Below are 16,125 nucleotides of genomic sequence, written 5' to 3'. Positions count from 1 at the left end.
GTGGCCCTCATTAGTGATGCGCAGAATCCTGTTCCAATGGATGGGACACGGTTCAACTCATGATTAGCCTAAGCTACCAGTTGCTCGGCAACGTTTTGGCATTTTTTACTATTTGGAGCAACTGCCTGGAAACTTTTGCCATTTGGAGCAACTTCAGATTTTTGATTGAATTTTTAAGCAACTTATGGGAATCACGAAGTCCTATATTCTATTCTCTACTTGCACAAATCCCATAATACACCTCCTTCCCCCCCCCCCCCCCCCCAGAAAAAAATATTGGCTTAGGAATTGTTTTAGATATCTCTTGGGACATCATCTTTTTGGGGAGGGGGGAGGTAAAAGAGCTTTATCATGGGATTTGTGTAAGTAGAGAATATAGTCCTGTAATTAGACAGCAAAGTGTGAAGAAAAGTGTGAAGTTTACCCTGACCTATAACCTGCTGAAAGTAGCTGAGATGCTTGCGGAGTCACGTCCCGTATATACCTGCACGTGACGGTTATTCTCACTTCCTCATTCCAAGGAAGAAATTGAGAAAAAAACATTGGTTCTAACAACTCCAGACGCTCAAATCTCTTCTATCTGGTGGCTTTTAACACTGTTCTTTGGTCTTCAGGGTGGCCAAGAAGGTTATGGAATGAAAATGGAAGACTTTCGACTTCATGTGCGTTTGCTTCCGTGCTCGCAGATCAACAATAGCATGTCGCGTTTGCTCTCTTTGCTTCAGCACTGAAGCTAAAACTATCGCCCTGTCAATCACAGCCAAAACACAAAAGACTGATTAAGCCATCGAGGATGAACAAGCAATGCACTGAACCATGCAATGTACTGAACCTTCAGAAAGGACACGGTTATTCTTACTTACTCATTCCAAGGAAGAAATTGGGAAAAAAATTAGTTCTATAAACTCCAGACGCTCAAATCTCTTCTGTCTGGTGACTTTTAACACAGTTCTTTTGGTCTTTAGGGTGGCCAAGAAGGTTATGGAATGAAAATAGAAGACTTTCAACTTCATGTGCATTTGCTTCCGTGCTCGCAGATCAACAATAGCAATGTCGCGTTTGCTCTCTTTGCTTCAGCACTGAAGCTAAAACTATCGCCCTGTCAATCACGGCCAAAAAACAAAAGACTGATTAAGCCGTCGAGGATGAACAAGCAATGCACTGAATCATGCAATGTACTGAACCTTCTGAAAGGACATTGTTATTCTTATTTCCTCATTCCAAGGAAGAAATTGAGAAAAAAAAATTGGTTCTATAAACTCCAGACACTCAAATCTCTTCTATCTGGTGGCTTTTAACACAGTTCTTTGGTCTTCAGGGGTGGCCAAGAAGGTGATGGAATGAAAATGGAAGACTTTCAACTTCATATGCATTTGCTTCCGTGCTCACAGATCAACAATAGCATGTCGCGTTTGCTCTCTTTGCTTCAGCACTGAAGCTAAAACTATCGCCCTGTCAATCACGGCCAAAAAACAAAAGACTGATTAAGCCGTCGAGGATGAACAAGCAATGCACTGAATCATGCAATGTACTGAACCTTCTGAAAGGACACGGTTGTTCTTACTTCCTCATTCCAAGGAAGACATTGAGAAAAAAACATTGGTTCTAACAACTCCAGACGCTCAAATCTCCTCTATCTGGTGGCTTTTAACACAGTTCTTTGGTCTTCAGGGGTGGCCAAGAAGGTTATGGAATGAAAATGGAAGACTTTCAACTTCATGTGCATTTGCTTCGGTGCTCGCAGATCAACAATAGCATGTCGCGTTTGCTCTCTTTGCTTCAGCACTGAAGCTAAAACTATCGCCCTGTCAATCACGGCCAAAAAACAAAAGACTGATTAAGCCGTCGAGGATGAACAAGCAATGCACTGAATCATGCAATGTACTGAACCTTCTGAAAGGACACGGTTATTCTTACTTCCTCATTCCAAGGAAGAAATTTAGAAAAAAACATTGGTTCTGGAAACTCCAGACGCTCAAATCTCCTCTATCTGGTGGCTTTTAACACAGTTCTTTGGTCTTCAGGGGTGGCCAAGAAGGTTATGGAATGAAAATGGAAGACTTTCAACTTCATGTGCATTTGCTTCGGTGCTCGCAGATCAACAATAGCAATGTCGCGTTTGCTCTCTTTGCTTCAGCACTGAAGCTAAAACTATCGCCCTGTCAATCACGGCCAAAAAACAAAAGACTGATTAAGCCGTCGAGGATGAACAAGCAATGCACTGAATCATGCAATGTACTGAACCTTCTGAAAGGACACGGTTATTTTTATTTCCTCATTCTAAGGAAGAAATTGACAAAAAAAAAACATTTTGTTCTGTAAACTCCAGACGCTCAAATCTCCTCTATCTGGTGGCTTTTAACACAGTTCTTTGGTCTTCAGGGTGGCCAAGAAGGTTATGGAATGAAAATGGAAGACTTTCAACTTCATGTGCATTTGCTTCCGTGCTCGCAGATCAACAATAGCAATGTCGCGTTTGCTCTCTTTGCTTCAGCACTGAAGCTAAAAATATCGCCTTGTCAATCACGGCCATAAACAAAAAATTAAGCCATTGAGGATAAACAAGCCGGAATACTTTAAAAAGGGCCATGCAATGCACTGAACCTTCAGAAAGGACGAAGTGGTCGCACAGCCTCAACCTCGATCATGGATGTTCCTCCAGAGAAAAAGGAACACCACAAGGATAAGGTAACCCTAGTAAACGATTACGTTGAAGATGACTCTGAAGGAGGGAAACCTGCTTCAAGTAAATGGTCCATTATGCGGACCACCGCCATCTTTGCGTTTATATCACTCTTGGTTTGTGGAGCCACCCTCACAGCAACTTTCTTGACTCGGAAAGAGCAATCTTCTGGGCGCTTAGTGGAAGTTAACTTGGAACCAGGTGAGACTCTGTTGTATCACGTCGAGCAAGTCCTTGAAGTACGGAGCGGAGAGCTTCAGAAAGGTATTTGATCTCGCTACTAATTAAACATTAGGTGCTCTATTGAACTGCCTCTCATTGCTAAGTGAAAAATACAAATCTACTATTTTAAAATTACTTTTTTAGTCGCAAGGATCATTTTTTCGAAAAAAAGATTTAGGCCAATATGCATTTTTTTAGGTTTCAGACAGAGTCTGCAATTTACAAGATAGGAACAGTAAAAGCGCTCTCATAAAACATTACAGGCAGGTAATTAAAATGGAGATCATTTCAAAAATCTCAAAGCTGCACTAAAATGAATCAAACCGTGACAGATTTTATTTAAATCAAATCTCAGGTAAATAATTCGAATTTGCTCAAAAATCAGTCGGGCCGTGCAAAGATATAGAATGCGGGGTTTAAATAGTCTTGCGATCACCCCAAGTCTTCAGTTGCTGTTCCTTTTCCTTTGAGGCGTTGGATTTGATTTGGCGCCGTTAATCACGTTCACATCTGGAATAGCATGATATGTTTGAAGACATTTGCATATGCATGCATGGTTCAGTGCATTTTGTTGCAAATTTTTGTTGTTCGAAGTTTTGGTCTCAATAAGTTGCTTTTATTCAATTCATTGTTAGAACGCTAAACCCAGCATACCTATCTGATTAGCGCAATTCTGAATTTACTTCGGCATTTGACATATCAGTTTACTTTCGATTGTTGAGTTGACATGACAGACTTTTGAGTAGCCTAGGTACAGAGCTTTTGCATAGTAATCCAGTTTGGCTATATCGTGAATATATTTTATGATCGAGCCACTTGGGTAAGTTTTGTTGATAACGGCCATACGGACTAGCTTGTTACCTCAGAAATCTAATATGTTCAGCACCAACAGTTTCGTCATCAGTTCGGTTGATCATTCACGTTGCCCAATTTAGCGCCAATGTTTCTCGGAAAGTACTCGTCCATTTCTTCTTAATTGAGATTTGGGAAGGTATCTTTCTAGTTTTTGATATGTAAGTTTGTGAGGCATTTTGGATACTTGATCGGTACTTAAGAGCCATTGCCTGTAAATATGGAGAATCCGACGACGGGTCGGAAAATTCGGATTTTCTTTTATTGCGTCAAAAAGACCCTTTTGGCGAACTATCTTCAGAAATATACTTCCAAAGTTCCAGCGAGCTCACATTTTTGTGAAATCTAGGAAAGTTCGAAATACCGCTCAATCAACCAAGATGGCCGATGGAATTTATGCAAAATTGCACATTTTCAACAGGCCAGTACAGAAAGAAGGGAACTTGCCTGGATTTCATACTCACACAGTTTGTAATTTACACTTTGATCATTCTTCTGAGCTAAAAGTCATCTTCAAGTAAACACGTTTTGTCTATTTCTCAGCCGTTTGAAAAATACAACTATGGCAATTTAATTTAGATGTAAAATTTTAACTGATTTTAGAGGGTCATAACTCTTCTAGTATACAAATCTCTTGACAAATAAAAGATTCTAAAGAAAGAGCTATGCTATGGGTATACCATATCTAAATGGCTAGTTTGGCCCGTGAAAATTAAGCGCGCTAGACGAAAAACTATAAAGGTATTTTGACCAATTGCGCCATTTTAAGAGGACCGAGCTGCATCTTTATGAACATAATTCGACATGTTTCATTACACAAATTATTCTTTGACATTGTGTATCACAAAAGTAAGCAATAATTTAAACCATACCTTAGAAATGGCCTTGGTTTATATAGATGGCAAAGTCCTGTAGAAATCTGGGTGAGAAGACGACTTGACTCTTGTGACGGGCCATAAAGTCATGAACGCGAGTTTCACAATCCGAAATCGCCGTAAATTCAGTGTAAATTTGACAGACAAGACCGAGAAACGCTACTTCTTTTTTGACCATTTTCTCTATGTATCTTTTTCTAAAACAATGTAGAGGAAAAATTTCAAATGCAGCGGTTTAAAACTGTGACTGGTCAGCCAGCGTGTTAGACATGTTGTCGTGGTAAATTGCATGGCGTGACACCGTGACAAAGAGAACAATTAACAAATAAAGAAGCCTCGACTGTGCTCTGTTCTGTTGTAAAGCACGCAGGAAGCGGTAGAGCACGAAAGAAGTGTAGGGGAAAACACGAGACGAAGTCGACTGTTTTTCCCCACTTCTGAGAACGATGCCAATATTCAGCCATCTTGACCAAACAAGCTTGGTCACTAAAGGATTTATTATATGGCTTTCAAGGAAATTTTCCATGCGTGACACGGCGGGAAGTCCCGGGGGGGCAAGATAGCTCCATCTTGCCCGCTCGGGTAGCCAATCACAGCACAGGATTTGACTCATGTTGCCCGCTCACCGAGCTAGCCATATAATAATGTTGTGTACACAAACGTTGCATGTACACTTGCGTTTCGTTCCGAGCAAACGGTTCTATTAATCTTTGCAGTCGGGATTGGTTCCCCTTTTTAACGTAAAAAGAGAGAACTAATAACAAGAGATAACCACGGAAGAAGTAGCGATGCCTTTTCTCCATTTACTCGCCAAAGGTGCTCAAGTTTTGAATGCAGGACTACCGTTCCACCTTGAAGGCCGACATTTTGCCAAAATCGTCTGCTTGGGCGGCTGATTTCTAGAGGACTGTCCCATCTATAACCAAGGCTTATTCTGAGATATTATTAAAGTACAGCTAAAGTGTACAATACACGATGTCTACGAATAATTTGTGTTATGAAACATGTCGAATTATATTTATAAAGATGACCGCGAAATCGAAGTTCGTGCTCACTCGTCCAAAAAAGGCGCAATTGGTCAAAATACCTTTATAGTTTTTCGTCTAGCGCGCTTAATTTTCACGGGCCAAACTAGCCATTTAGATATGGTATACCCATAGCATAGCTCTTGGTTTAGAACCTTTTATTTGTTGAGAGATTCGCATACTAGAAGAGTTATGACCCTCTAAAATCAGTTAAAATTTTACATCTAAATTAAATTGCCATAGTTTTTTTTTCAAACGGCTGAGAAATAGACAAAACGTGTTTACTTGAAGATGACTTTTAGCTCAGAAGAATGATCAAAGTGTAAATTACAAACTGTGTGAGTGTGAAATCCAGGCAAGTTCCCTTCTTTCTGTACTGGCCTGTTGAAAATGTGCAATTTTGCATAAATTCCATCGGCCATCTTGGTTAATTGAGCGGTATTTCGAACTTTCCTAGGTAGATTTCACAAAAATGTGAACTCGCTGGAACTTTGGAAGTATATTTCTGAAAATAGTTCACCAAAAGGGTCTTTTTGACGCAATAAAAGAAAATCCGAATTTTCCGACCTGTCGTCGGATTCTCCATATTTACAGGGAATGGCTCTTAAATATCCACCAATAGCCACCTCCATTTTGGTGAGTAGTTACTTTAATTATTCCATAGTAGGTTGATGCACAGGTTTAGTCTGATATCTATTTTCTAGTTCTGGTGGCGACATAAAGACAGTGGGTTCTTCTGTAACTTAATAATTCGAATCTAATACTTCCATTTCATGCTAGTTCTTATATTAAATCGTTTTATCCTTGACTCTTATCAAAGAGTTGTGTCACAGATGTTGTTTAAGAAAGGTATCTATAGTTTGTATTGAGTGTTGGAAGTTCACTTCTCATAATTTGATATATCGACGCTTTCTTTTAGAAATGGGCTGCAAATTTGGTATAGCCTTTTGGTGTCTTTTGAATTAAGACTCCCCGCGAAAATTATAGAACCTCCGATTTTCTAGCTCGGAATCCGAGAAAAATTGTTTTCTCTTTTTTTTGTGCTTTGTTTAAGGATGCGATAACAATCTTTTTCAAGTAAAGTTTTGCATCATAACACTTCTCTTTATTTTATGCCCTTTTACTATGACTGAAACTACCAACTGAAACTGAAGAGATCGTTACTTTGTCGAATAATTTTGGGGTAGGAATGAAGTGGTGACAAGAGTTTGATTATTTGAGAGGTAGCTAAGCACCAAAATACTGTAATTTGCCAACAAGGGTAAGTTTACATAATGAAGAGGTTGCCTATTTACCGAATTAGGATTTCGAGTTGGATTTCGAGTTGGATTTTCGAGTTGGATTTTCGAGTTAGAATTTTTTGGCGGGATTTTCTTGGTGGGGTTTCCAATAAATTTTGAGTGGTTTGATGATTTAAATGGTTGACAGGCCAAACACGACTCCTATTGGTCAAGATAGAGCTAGCCAATGGCGTAATGAACTTTTCGATCCTTATTTGTTTGAAGCTTGATATTGTTATTTTGTGTTTCTTTGACGGCATTTTTTCTAGATTTCTAACTAGGTACTCGATTGCTAATCAGTGACATCAGTGTAAAATAGGTTAGTACACGACTCATACGGTTCGTGACATTTGTACATTTGCAGTTCTCCGTTCGGCCACTCGATCTTTTTGTTGCTTCACTCGTGTTTATGAAGGGCACTTCATGTTATGTTATAAGGAGGAATTTTAAGTAGAGTTCAGCCGTAAGAAAGTGCTATAGCAAAACGGGTCTGCCTGATTTCTGCTCTTATCTGCGCGTCGCTTCGTCGAGTTTGACACCCCTGTAATTTGCCATGTGTTTATGCCTTTTTTAGGCTCATTTATATTGCAAGATATATATGTTTTTAAGTCTCCAAGTGTTTGCTTTCGTGGGACAAAATATGAAATTTACCGTGAAAATTTTGCTTACTTGCATTCTATATTGCGACGCCGGGCCGGCTGTGATTAGAACTGTTTGCAAGTATAGTAGGTAGATTCTTGTACATATAGCGAGAATTTTAGGCAATAAACCTTGCAAATAGAATTCTATATGTGCTATATTTCCACATGTGAATAAAGCGATACGTCCAATCAGCTTCGCGTATAGAGTTCTTCCCATGTGAAAATATAACCAATCAACGTTCAGAGTAGAATCACTTAACCAATCAGAATTAAGCACTCAAATGGCTTCCAAGAGGAGCGGTCTTGAATCAGCGCCCGCTAGAAGATTGTGTTTCGCGAACATGGCTTCGGCTTCCCGTTTTAGTTCACTTTCGGAATATAGCAGCGGAATATATCCAACATCTTGAGCGCTAGAGCTTCAGTTTGAGAATCAATGGTCATTTAAGAAACCGAGGAAGTAAATTTAACATCAGAAAGCCAACAACATTCAAGGAGGAACATTCAAATTTAGACAGTGTGAGTCAAAGAGTCCGAATTTGTCTTTGGACAGCGCGAAGCGCCGCCATTACATGATTAAATCTGAGAGTGATTAGGGACAAGCGAAAAGATTTCACTCTATGTACTTACGAACTCTCCTGTATTATATTTAAGCTTGTGTAGGCTCTTTGTCTGCCTCTTGCTGGACTGGAAAGCAGATTTGTTTTTTCTTACGCTCGGTCAGTTAGATGAGTTTTGAATTTGTTGTTGTTCTGCATGTAAACTTATGGTGTCGGGAAAACTAAAACTGATTTAACGGATATGTTTAATTCTCGTTATATATACGATAAACAAATTACAACATAGAGTGTGGTTTGTACAGATTTTTATTCACGAATTGAAAAACTTTTGGAAAACTCACTCATTCGCTGCGCTCACTCGTTCGTTTTCCAAAGTTTTGCAACTCGTGAATAAAAATCCGTACGCCGCACTTTCTATGAAGTAATCTATATATCACGGATATTATATTATTTGTCCTTGTACGTTATTCTTCTGAGATGCCGTAGTTTTACTTCGAGAAAGCTATACGTTTCTCCAGAAACATTCTTTTGTTTCTTGCAGCCATCTGATCGAGCTTATGTTTCTCGAGCTCGATGTATAGGTTTATTCCTCCTTTTGGTCGTTCTGGCACCACGTGATTCAAATGTAGCTGTTTACGCGTAGTAAAAAGGCAAAACACTAACCGCACCCTAAAAGGAATTCTTTTGTTGGCTGCATTGGACTGGAAATCTACGAGACGGTTTACGGACAAACTAGCCGTTTCTTTGCAGCTGGATTACTAGTAACCATCTCGAAAAAACCGACTCTACATCCATACTCGAAAATCCAACTCGAAATCCTATCTCGGAAGTTAGTTTGTCTCTATAATGAACCGTCAAAGTTAACAATGACACTCATGCGGTGTTTTGTTTTCAAAATGTCAACCAAGAGGTTATTAATCTGCATGCCTTTACCCTTGCGGTTTTTTTACTTGCAGGATCAGCATCTTTCGAAGAATTAATTTGTTGTTATTATGGTATTGAGGTTGCATATTCACCAAGCTTGCTTTCTTCCCTATGTCAGGAAAACAGGAGATCAGAGTCAAGTTAAACTCAACAAGGATTGTTTTCCAGCCAAATTGCTTTATTTTTAAGTTAGTTTAGTAGATTTCAATCGTGATGTTTCGTAATAGCAAATTTAATCATTTTTCAGGTACACTGAGTACCATCGTTGCACTTCAAGTGATAAACAAGACATCAGAAGAGTATTGGTTCGTTTTTAAGATCATCAACATTAATGCTGAAGGAGAAAACTTGGAAAAAATCGGCAATGTGACCCGAGGAAGATCGTTATATTTTTTGGCTAAGATTGAGCGCGCATCAAGGTAGGTAACAAGATAGCCCTTACCTGAATTAATCTACTAAGTCATGTCGAGATTACCAGAAAGTAATTAGGCATGATAGGTCTACCGGATAGTGTTTGTTCCATCAATATCATAGTGGAAACAAAAAACCATTCAGTTTACCGGTATGTTAGCATGGGCCATCATGTCAAATACTTTCACAATCTGGAGAGCAGGAGGAACAAGTACTAACAGGTGGTTTGTGGTGTCAATTTCCAGATGGTCTTGAAGTATGGTAGCACCTTAATCAACCTAGTACTCAAAAATAATAATGTATAATTGTGATTCAGTTTGATTCGTTCACTAAATTTCATTGACTATTTGACTCCCTCACCGGTTTGGGGGTGGGGGATGGGGGCTGATCACAGTATTGTCGGAAAACCAGTGAGAATTACTTTTAAAGCTAAAAATGTCCAAAAGCAATATAAAATTCCCTCTCCAAAATCATTTTTCTTTCATTAACAAACGGTATTCAGTTTTGTTGCCATTGTTTTCAATCTTCCTCGTTTCAAGGAAAATGAAATTAAAATTCACTCTAAGACCTTTTTTCGTTCTTGTATAGCTCTAAAATCAGATTTTAATTTCGTTTCTCTTTTTCATATGCAAATGCTAGATCGGTTGACCTGCCCTAGGCGGGCATGCTACGTGACCCTGGATAGCATAAAATGAAAAGAAGACATACGGCAAGGAACATGATTTGTCATTAGAAGTTCCATTCATAAGAACATTCACCACATTTATTTTACACAGGAATACATCTTCACATTCTGACCGACTGCAAATCGTATTGCAATATTGAATGCTTGGTATAAAATTGGCATTCTTTTTCTGATTCCCATTTTAAAGCCTTTTATACATCCTAAACCACATCCCTTTAGATTCGGATATCAATTCTTAACTTTTACACAGAAATCTCAGATAGGTTTCTTCTCAATTAGAGAACAGTGGACGAAATTTTCACAAGAACTCCTTCTAATGCTGTAATTTTTGTTTCTAATTTCTACCAACAGCTGCCTTTTAAGACCTTTGGGGTTCACTGGATACGTAGCTATACTCTTTTACGACATGAAGTTCCCCATTCCTCATCCCTCCTTTTTCTTTTTTTGCTGCTCGGTATTCATATTCCACAGTTTTAACTTGTCGGAAAATTGATTATGAACCAGGAGTGTCAGATATGTCCAGGATTGAACACTAATGAGATTCAAATTCCTCATGATAAGCATCACAAAGTGTCCTCATTGGTAAAAAGTCATCAAAACACACACAATTCTGTCAAATATGAAGTAATATGAAAATGTCAAATAACCCTGCCAAATATGAAGTACTAATTGAACAATACTTGCGTTCAATCCTGGACATAAGAGAGAAGTGTCACTTCTTCAACACGTCCATTATACTAATTGCTAATTGGATGTTTTCACTGAGTCTGACTGTTTTTGTTGTTGTTGTTGTTTTTTGTTTTTTTCAATAGGTCAGGGGTAAAGAAAACGCCAAAATCCACCAAAGCAGACGAGTCCTTTGAATTATACGGAAACCAAAAGTCAGACGTAGAGTTAACTCGTTATGCCCGAGCCATTCTTACTCAGCTCCTCCCAACTGTTGAGCGCAACCTTTACGAACGTGTAGACGGAGAGAAACCAGATCCAAATTCTGAGCCAAAACCTGAAAAATCTTCCATGTTTCCCGGTATTGTGAAGATGCACAGAGAAGCAAACACATCGGAAAATGACGAACTTTTGATTAAAAACAAATTCAATCGCTCGGATGTCACCAATATGACATCAGACATTGACTTGGACATGTCATATGCTGATTCGTCCGTTCTTAATAAGAGTAACGGCGTGGTAACAAAAGGTGAGGTCCATTTGACTGAACAACTAAATTTCGGAGAGCCCGTTCAGTTTAAGAATGGATCGACAGCCAACATGATGAACGTTTCTTTCACGAGTAAGGTTACGCTTCTTAATGATGAGAAATCTCGGAGAAGCTATCTTGAAGACGAAGAACTAGCAGATGTTGATGTTCGTGATTTCGTCAAACTCATTGCTCAAAAATCTGACCAAAAATTCAGCGTAAGAACCTCCGAGAGAGAAGCTCTGAACGAGCCTTCAGCAGATTCAAACGCAATGAACACCACGTCGACTGGCGAAGATGAGAGAGAAACTAACTTGACAACAGCATCGCATGATTCAAGACACCGAAGTCGCAGACAAAACTTTCTTCAAAAATTCCTTACTGCTCCTCGAAAGATAGCGTTCACACTCTTTGAGAAAAAAGTTATTGGCATAAATATGAAAGTGAAAGCCACTATTCGCATTGAATCAATTAAAAAGTTATACTACCTTGAGCTGGACAAGACTGAGTTGGATTTAACTCTGCAGTTGGGAGCCAGTGTAACAGTGCCATTTCTTCGAGTCTCCATTGACACCACTAAGAAAAAAACAAAGCAGATAAACGGAAGGAACATCAAAGTTGTAAGTACTTGGATTTAAAATGTTGAGGTTAGGCCGGGCCTCCATTTCGCCAAGTTCTTTTAGGGAGCTGACTTACGGTTTACGGAAAACAAGGTTGATAAAAACACTAGCGTGGTGGAAAGTAAATCGTACCAGTGGTTCGTGTGCTTTCTTTTATGTGTATTATATTTTGAGTTTTACTTTTTTCACTGTTGGCTATAATGACTGCTTTTAAACAATTCTACGACAACAGGACAATACGGAAACCTATTGCCTCACATAATATAACGACAAAAAATTGCTATAAAATTATTGTATTTATGCGTCTCTCTTCTGAAAGATCATCGGATAGGAGCCTATCAAAGTCGATTACAAAGATCTACAAGATATAATAAGCTGACTTATACATGACCGTACATTTTGATTGGTTGCTACTTATGATCTATTGTTGGACAGTTCTTACCACATTCTGACGTCATCTGTGATCTATTTGGAACATCTATGATCTATTCAGAACAGACGCACGGCAATATGGAATTTATCTGTTAAGTATACCACAGCACAGGTTAAAAATTGGAAACATTTTTAGACAATAGGTCGCAGTCTATGAGTCTATGAGCCGCCTCTATGATAGGGTGTTACTAAACAGAGCAACGCAGTAGCAGGGGTAACAGGAAAACGAGTGACAGCGATATGCTCTTGTAAGAAAGTGACTCCATGACTTTTTGGAAGCATTCGGAGCAATATCACGAAGTGAGACCCTGCAGTCACTAGATATCGTTTCCAGGTAGAAGACTAAGCGGTTCGTATTCAATTGCAAGCAGGAGAAAACTCTGTAAAACAGAGATCGTCGCGATACAACGCAGATATTACAGTCTGTAATAAGTAACTGAGAGATGCAAGTTTTGATAAATATTGATATTGTCCCATCAAACATCGCATTTCAAGGTGAAATGATGTTAAGTTTCCAAAAGGAAAACGACTCGAAGTTGCATGGGTTTTCCGGTTACAGGACTTTTGTTTAGATTATCGGAGCGACTCTCGGAGGCTGATAGCCAGCGCCTGCGCAGAAACGGCGGAGGTGCCTTTTGGAAGATAGACGAAGACCGCGACCGAATTTTAAACATAGGCTTTTCCGTAGGAAGCCCAAGTAATAACCTCATTGTTTGAAAAGTTTATATACTTGTAATGCTATTTACTGTTTGGTTTTCTTTTCTACAGGGCTACAGTATTCCGATATTGGGGGTCGTCACTCTCGATCTGGATTTTTTGCTTAGGACACCTACTAGAATCTCAGTGGACCCAGGCTCACTCTCAACATCCCGGTTAAGCCTAACGGTGAGTAGATATATCTCGATCGATGGTTAACATGTAATGTAAACAATGATTGAAATGTCTGGGCGTATGGTGTGTTTAACCATCAAACAAAAACCATTTTTTTTCCAATATCAAACGATTTTGTCGTTTCAGCCTCAATTTTGTGGTAAGAGTATTTGCCGTTCAAACCGGGACACCATGATGTATAGCGCACGGTCACACGGTTCTTTTGACCTCATTTGGCAAAAAAATAATAAAGAAATAAAGAAATAAATGTGGAAACGTGAGTGGTAAAAGAGTGTAGTTTTGCTAAAAGGCTTAGCTTCCGAGGATAAGTCACGGCTTTCGGTCACCATTATGGAGCAGCACCTCCTGATTTTCGCATATGTTTGAGCTGTGTTGGTGTTCTAAGCTTCTCCACACTTAATTTAAATAAATACACCTTAGGCGAAGGTTTGGAATATAACACGAGCGGATATTTTACGAATTGCACAGTGAATTTCTGAGCCCCGATGGGGCGAGAAATAATACGAGCAATGAGCAAAATGTCCGTTCATATTATGTTAACCCATACAACAAGGGATTCATTTTTCCACTATTAATTCACTATTATTTTGCAATGAGCGAAAGACGAAAACAACACAAACGAAAAGTGCTCTTCATGTCCAACAAAAGAATCTATGCGCTTTAAGATCAATACTCAAAATGTCAAGCCTAAAAAACGGAAAACTCAAGGTGTGCATGGATCGTTCATTGCGGCCATTTTTTTTTTCGCTCTGCTTTCCGTCCGTATTTTTGACACATTCTACAGTGTAATACTGTGACATAATTTGCGCGTTCCGTTGCCCTAATAAGGTAAAATGGCTTAGCAGTTGAATAATAAACCGCTGTCTCTGTCAACAATATCCTCGATGATGTACGAGACGAGTTAAGAATAAAGGAGTTCATGAAATCATACAAATAGATAAATGAATTAATAAAAATAAGCTCTTACAGTCCTTACAATTTTATAAACTGTCACTTCAGGTAACGCCCTCTGCATCAGTAACAGCCACTTTGCAAGGATCTGTAGCAGTAGTGATTATAAGGGCTGGGGTGTACGGTGACGGGAACTTGATAAGCGGAAGTTTTCCAATCACTGTGTCGTACGATGCAAGTCGTCCTTCCTACAGGGATACCTGCGTGGATGTTTCAGCTAACTTAAGGCTCCTTGAACTGAATGCTGGTATCTTCTACCAATGGAGATCATGTTGGTGGCACTGGATTTGGTTTAAATGCAAGTGGGGTACTCGACGCACCTTGTACAGTTTTGGCCGATGGTCTGCCTTCAGTTTGAGGCGAAATATGATATATGAATGTTTCTGATTACACTTTGCAGGGGGGTCCGAGTGTTGTGAACTGTTTCGTTTTAGAGCGCTTTCCAATTGGGTGTCGAAAATAATCTGGAAATGCAATGGTTTTGCTTAACTCTGCTCTGTGATTGGTCCAGAAAACTCTGCCACTCCGTCAACCAATTCAATCAGATGCATAACTTACACCTATCACGACTTCGTCGCCCACATTTTCCCCGCCTTAGACGGGTTATTTGTTTTTACTTTGAGTTGTCATTGGCTCCTCAGGGTACTTTCATTTCTACTGATTGGCCTTTGTGATTCTTCAGTTGTTTTGGTCTTACAACATTCAATTGAAGAGCGCTCTAATAAGGGTTAGTATTTCCCGGTGTTTTTTTAAAGGTATCGTTTTTTTGGATTTGATTAAGCTTTAAGTCGAAGTCTCTTGGATTGGAGAGGGAATGCGTGGATCCTATTTTTGGTTTCGCCATGATTGTAGTTGTAAGATCACTATTTCCTAAATCATTTCTACACGTGATCGAAGCAAGTTTTTTTCTTCTCCATTATGCAGCAGGATATGCAGTAATAGTGTCCGAGATCGCCAAATCCAAACATATCAACAATTAAGGTATCTAGGTTGTCAACGGTAGGACAAAGTTCTGGTACCAGTCTGTTGCCAAGCGGCAGGAATGAAATAGTTAAAGCTTATGACGTCACAGGATCACTTGCATCAACCAATGCTTGTCGATCGATGACTGATGGCTCTTTATCAGATTGATTGGATTAAAGGTCCCATTTGTTTTCGTAGCTATTCGCCCCAGCATTGAGATGATTTATGTACTCAGTACGGCTCTAAATTGATTCAAAAGTTAGGCAAACTAGATAAATCATTAAACTTGGGTTAAAGGAATAAAACCTACCGTTTTGGCAGCTTAAATTCTTTCATCGTCATTTGCGCTATGATGGAGTTAGAAACCGACACGGTGAACGACAAAACGAAATTGTCCTAAAAAAAAGTTAACAAGCATAATAATTCACGGTGGGAATTTTGAATTCTCCTTTAAAGCTGACAATTGTTTTGAGAAACAAGTTTAGTCTGTACATGTTTTGGTTCAACAGCTGTAAAAGCTGTAAAAGTTCCAGTCATACCATGGATAACTAGTGTGTATTTGTCTTGGAGTGTCTATATAACCAGTGTTTTGTGTGCAAGAACAATAAACTACTGTTAGAACGCAAGCCTTGCATTGTTAACTTGCCGTTTTTCGATTTTTAAACTATAAAAATTACCGTGGGAACCTTATACAGTGTGAATTTTTGACGAGATCTTCTTGATCATGAGATGTGCATGGAAGTGACAGTTCCATCATGGTACAGTTGTGGGGTGGGGGAAGTGGGTGGGGATTAAGTCCCTATTGATTTTCGTTGTGGATAAAGTGTTCTGTTATATACAAAGTTGCGATAAAAATCATGGTCCCTGAAACGGGACTTTATGAAACGGACTTTATGCTTTCCAAACCCTTTGTCCTGC

General features: G+C 39.2%; 2 protein-coding genes across 2 annotated transcripts in view; one reads left to right on the top strand and one right to left on the bottom strand.

Annotated features, from left to right (window-relative positions):
* Nucleotides 1–16,125, bottom strand: part of LOC145486038 (uncharacterized) — a 126,399-nt gene that overhangs the window by 58,902 nt on the left and 51,372 nt on the right. The window lies entirely within an intron of this gene.
* On the top strand, nucleotides 1,244–15,811 carry LOC145482682 (uncharacterized). The gene is made up of 5 exons (XM_081461324.1): nucleotides 1,244–2,947; nucleotides 9,307–9,478; nucleotides 10,968–11,970; nucleotides 13,171–13,287; nucleotides 14,293–15,811. Exons 1-5 carry the CDS (start codon nucleotides 2,647–2,649, stop codon nucleotides 14,629–14,631), a joined length of 1,932 nt encoding a protein of 643 aa, XP_081317450.1. The 5' UTR covers nucleotides 1,244–2,646; the 3' UTR covers nucleotides 14,632–15,811.

Source organism: Orbicella franksi, chromosome 1 (assembly GCF_964199315.1).
Source record: "Orbicella franksi chromosome 1, jaOrbFran1.1, whole genome shotgun sequence".
Taxonomy (NCBI): Eukaryota; Metazoa; Cnidaria; class Anthozoa; order Scleractinia; family Merulinidae; genus Orbicella; species Orbicella franksi.
The sequence above is the reverse complement of the archived record's forward strand: the minus strand, read 5'-3'. Positions and strand labels throughout refer to the sequence as shown.

Bases quoted from the DNA above. Each gene is read 5' to 3' on its own strand.
- LOC145482682 (XM_081461324.1), top strand. From the start codon at position 2,647: ATGGATGTTCCTCCAGAGAAAAAGGAACACCACAAGGATAAGGTAACC. The intron at 2,948-9,306 runs GTATTTGATCTC...ATCATTTTTCAG, and splicing joins GAGCGGAGAGCTTCAGAAAG to GTACACTGAGTACCATCGTT. The intron at 13,288-14,292 runs GTGAGTAGATAT...CTGTCACTTCAG, and splicing joins CATCCCGGTTAAGCCTAACG to GTAACGCCCTCTGCATCAGT.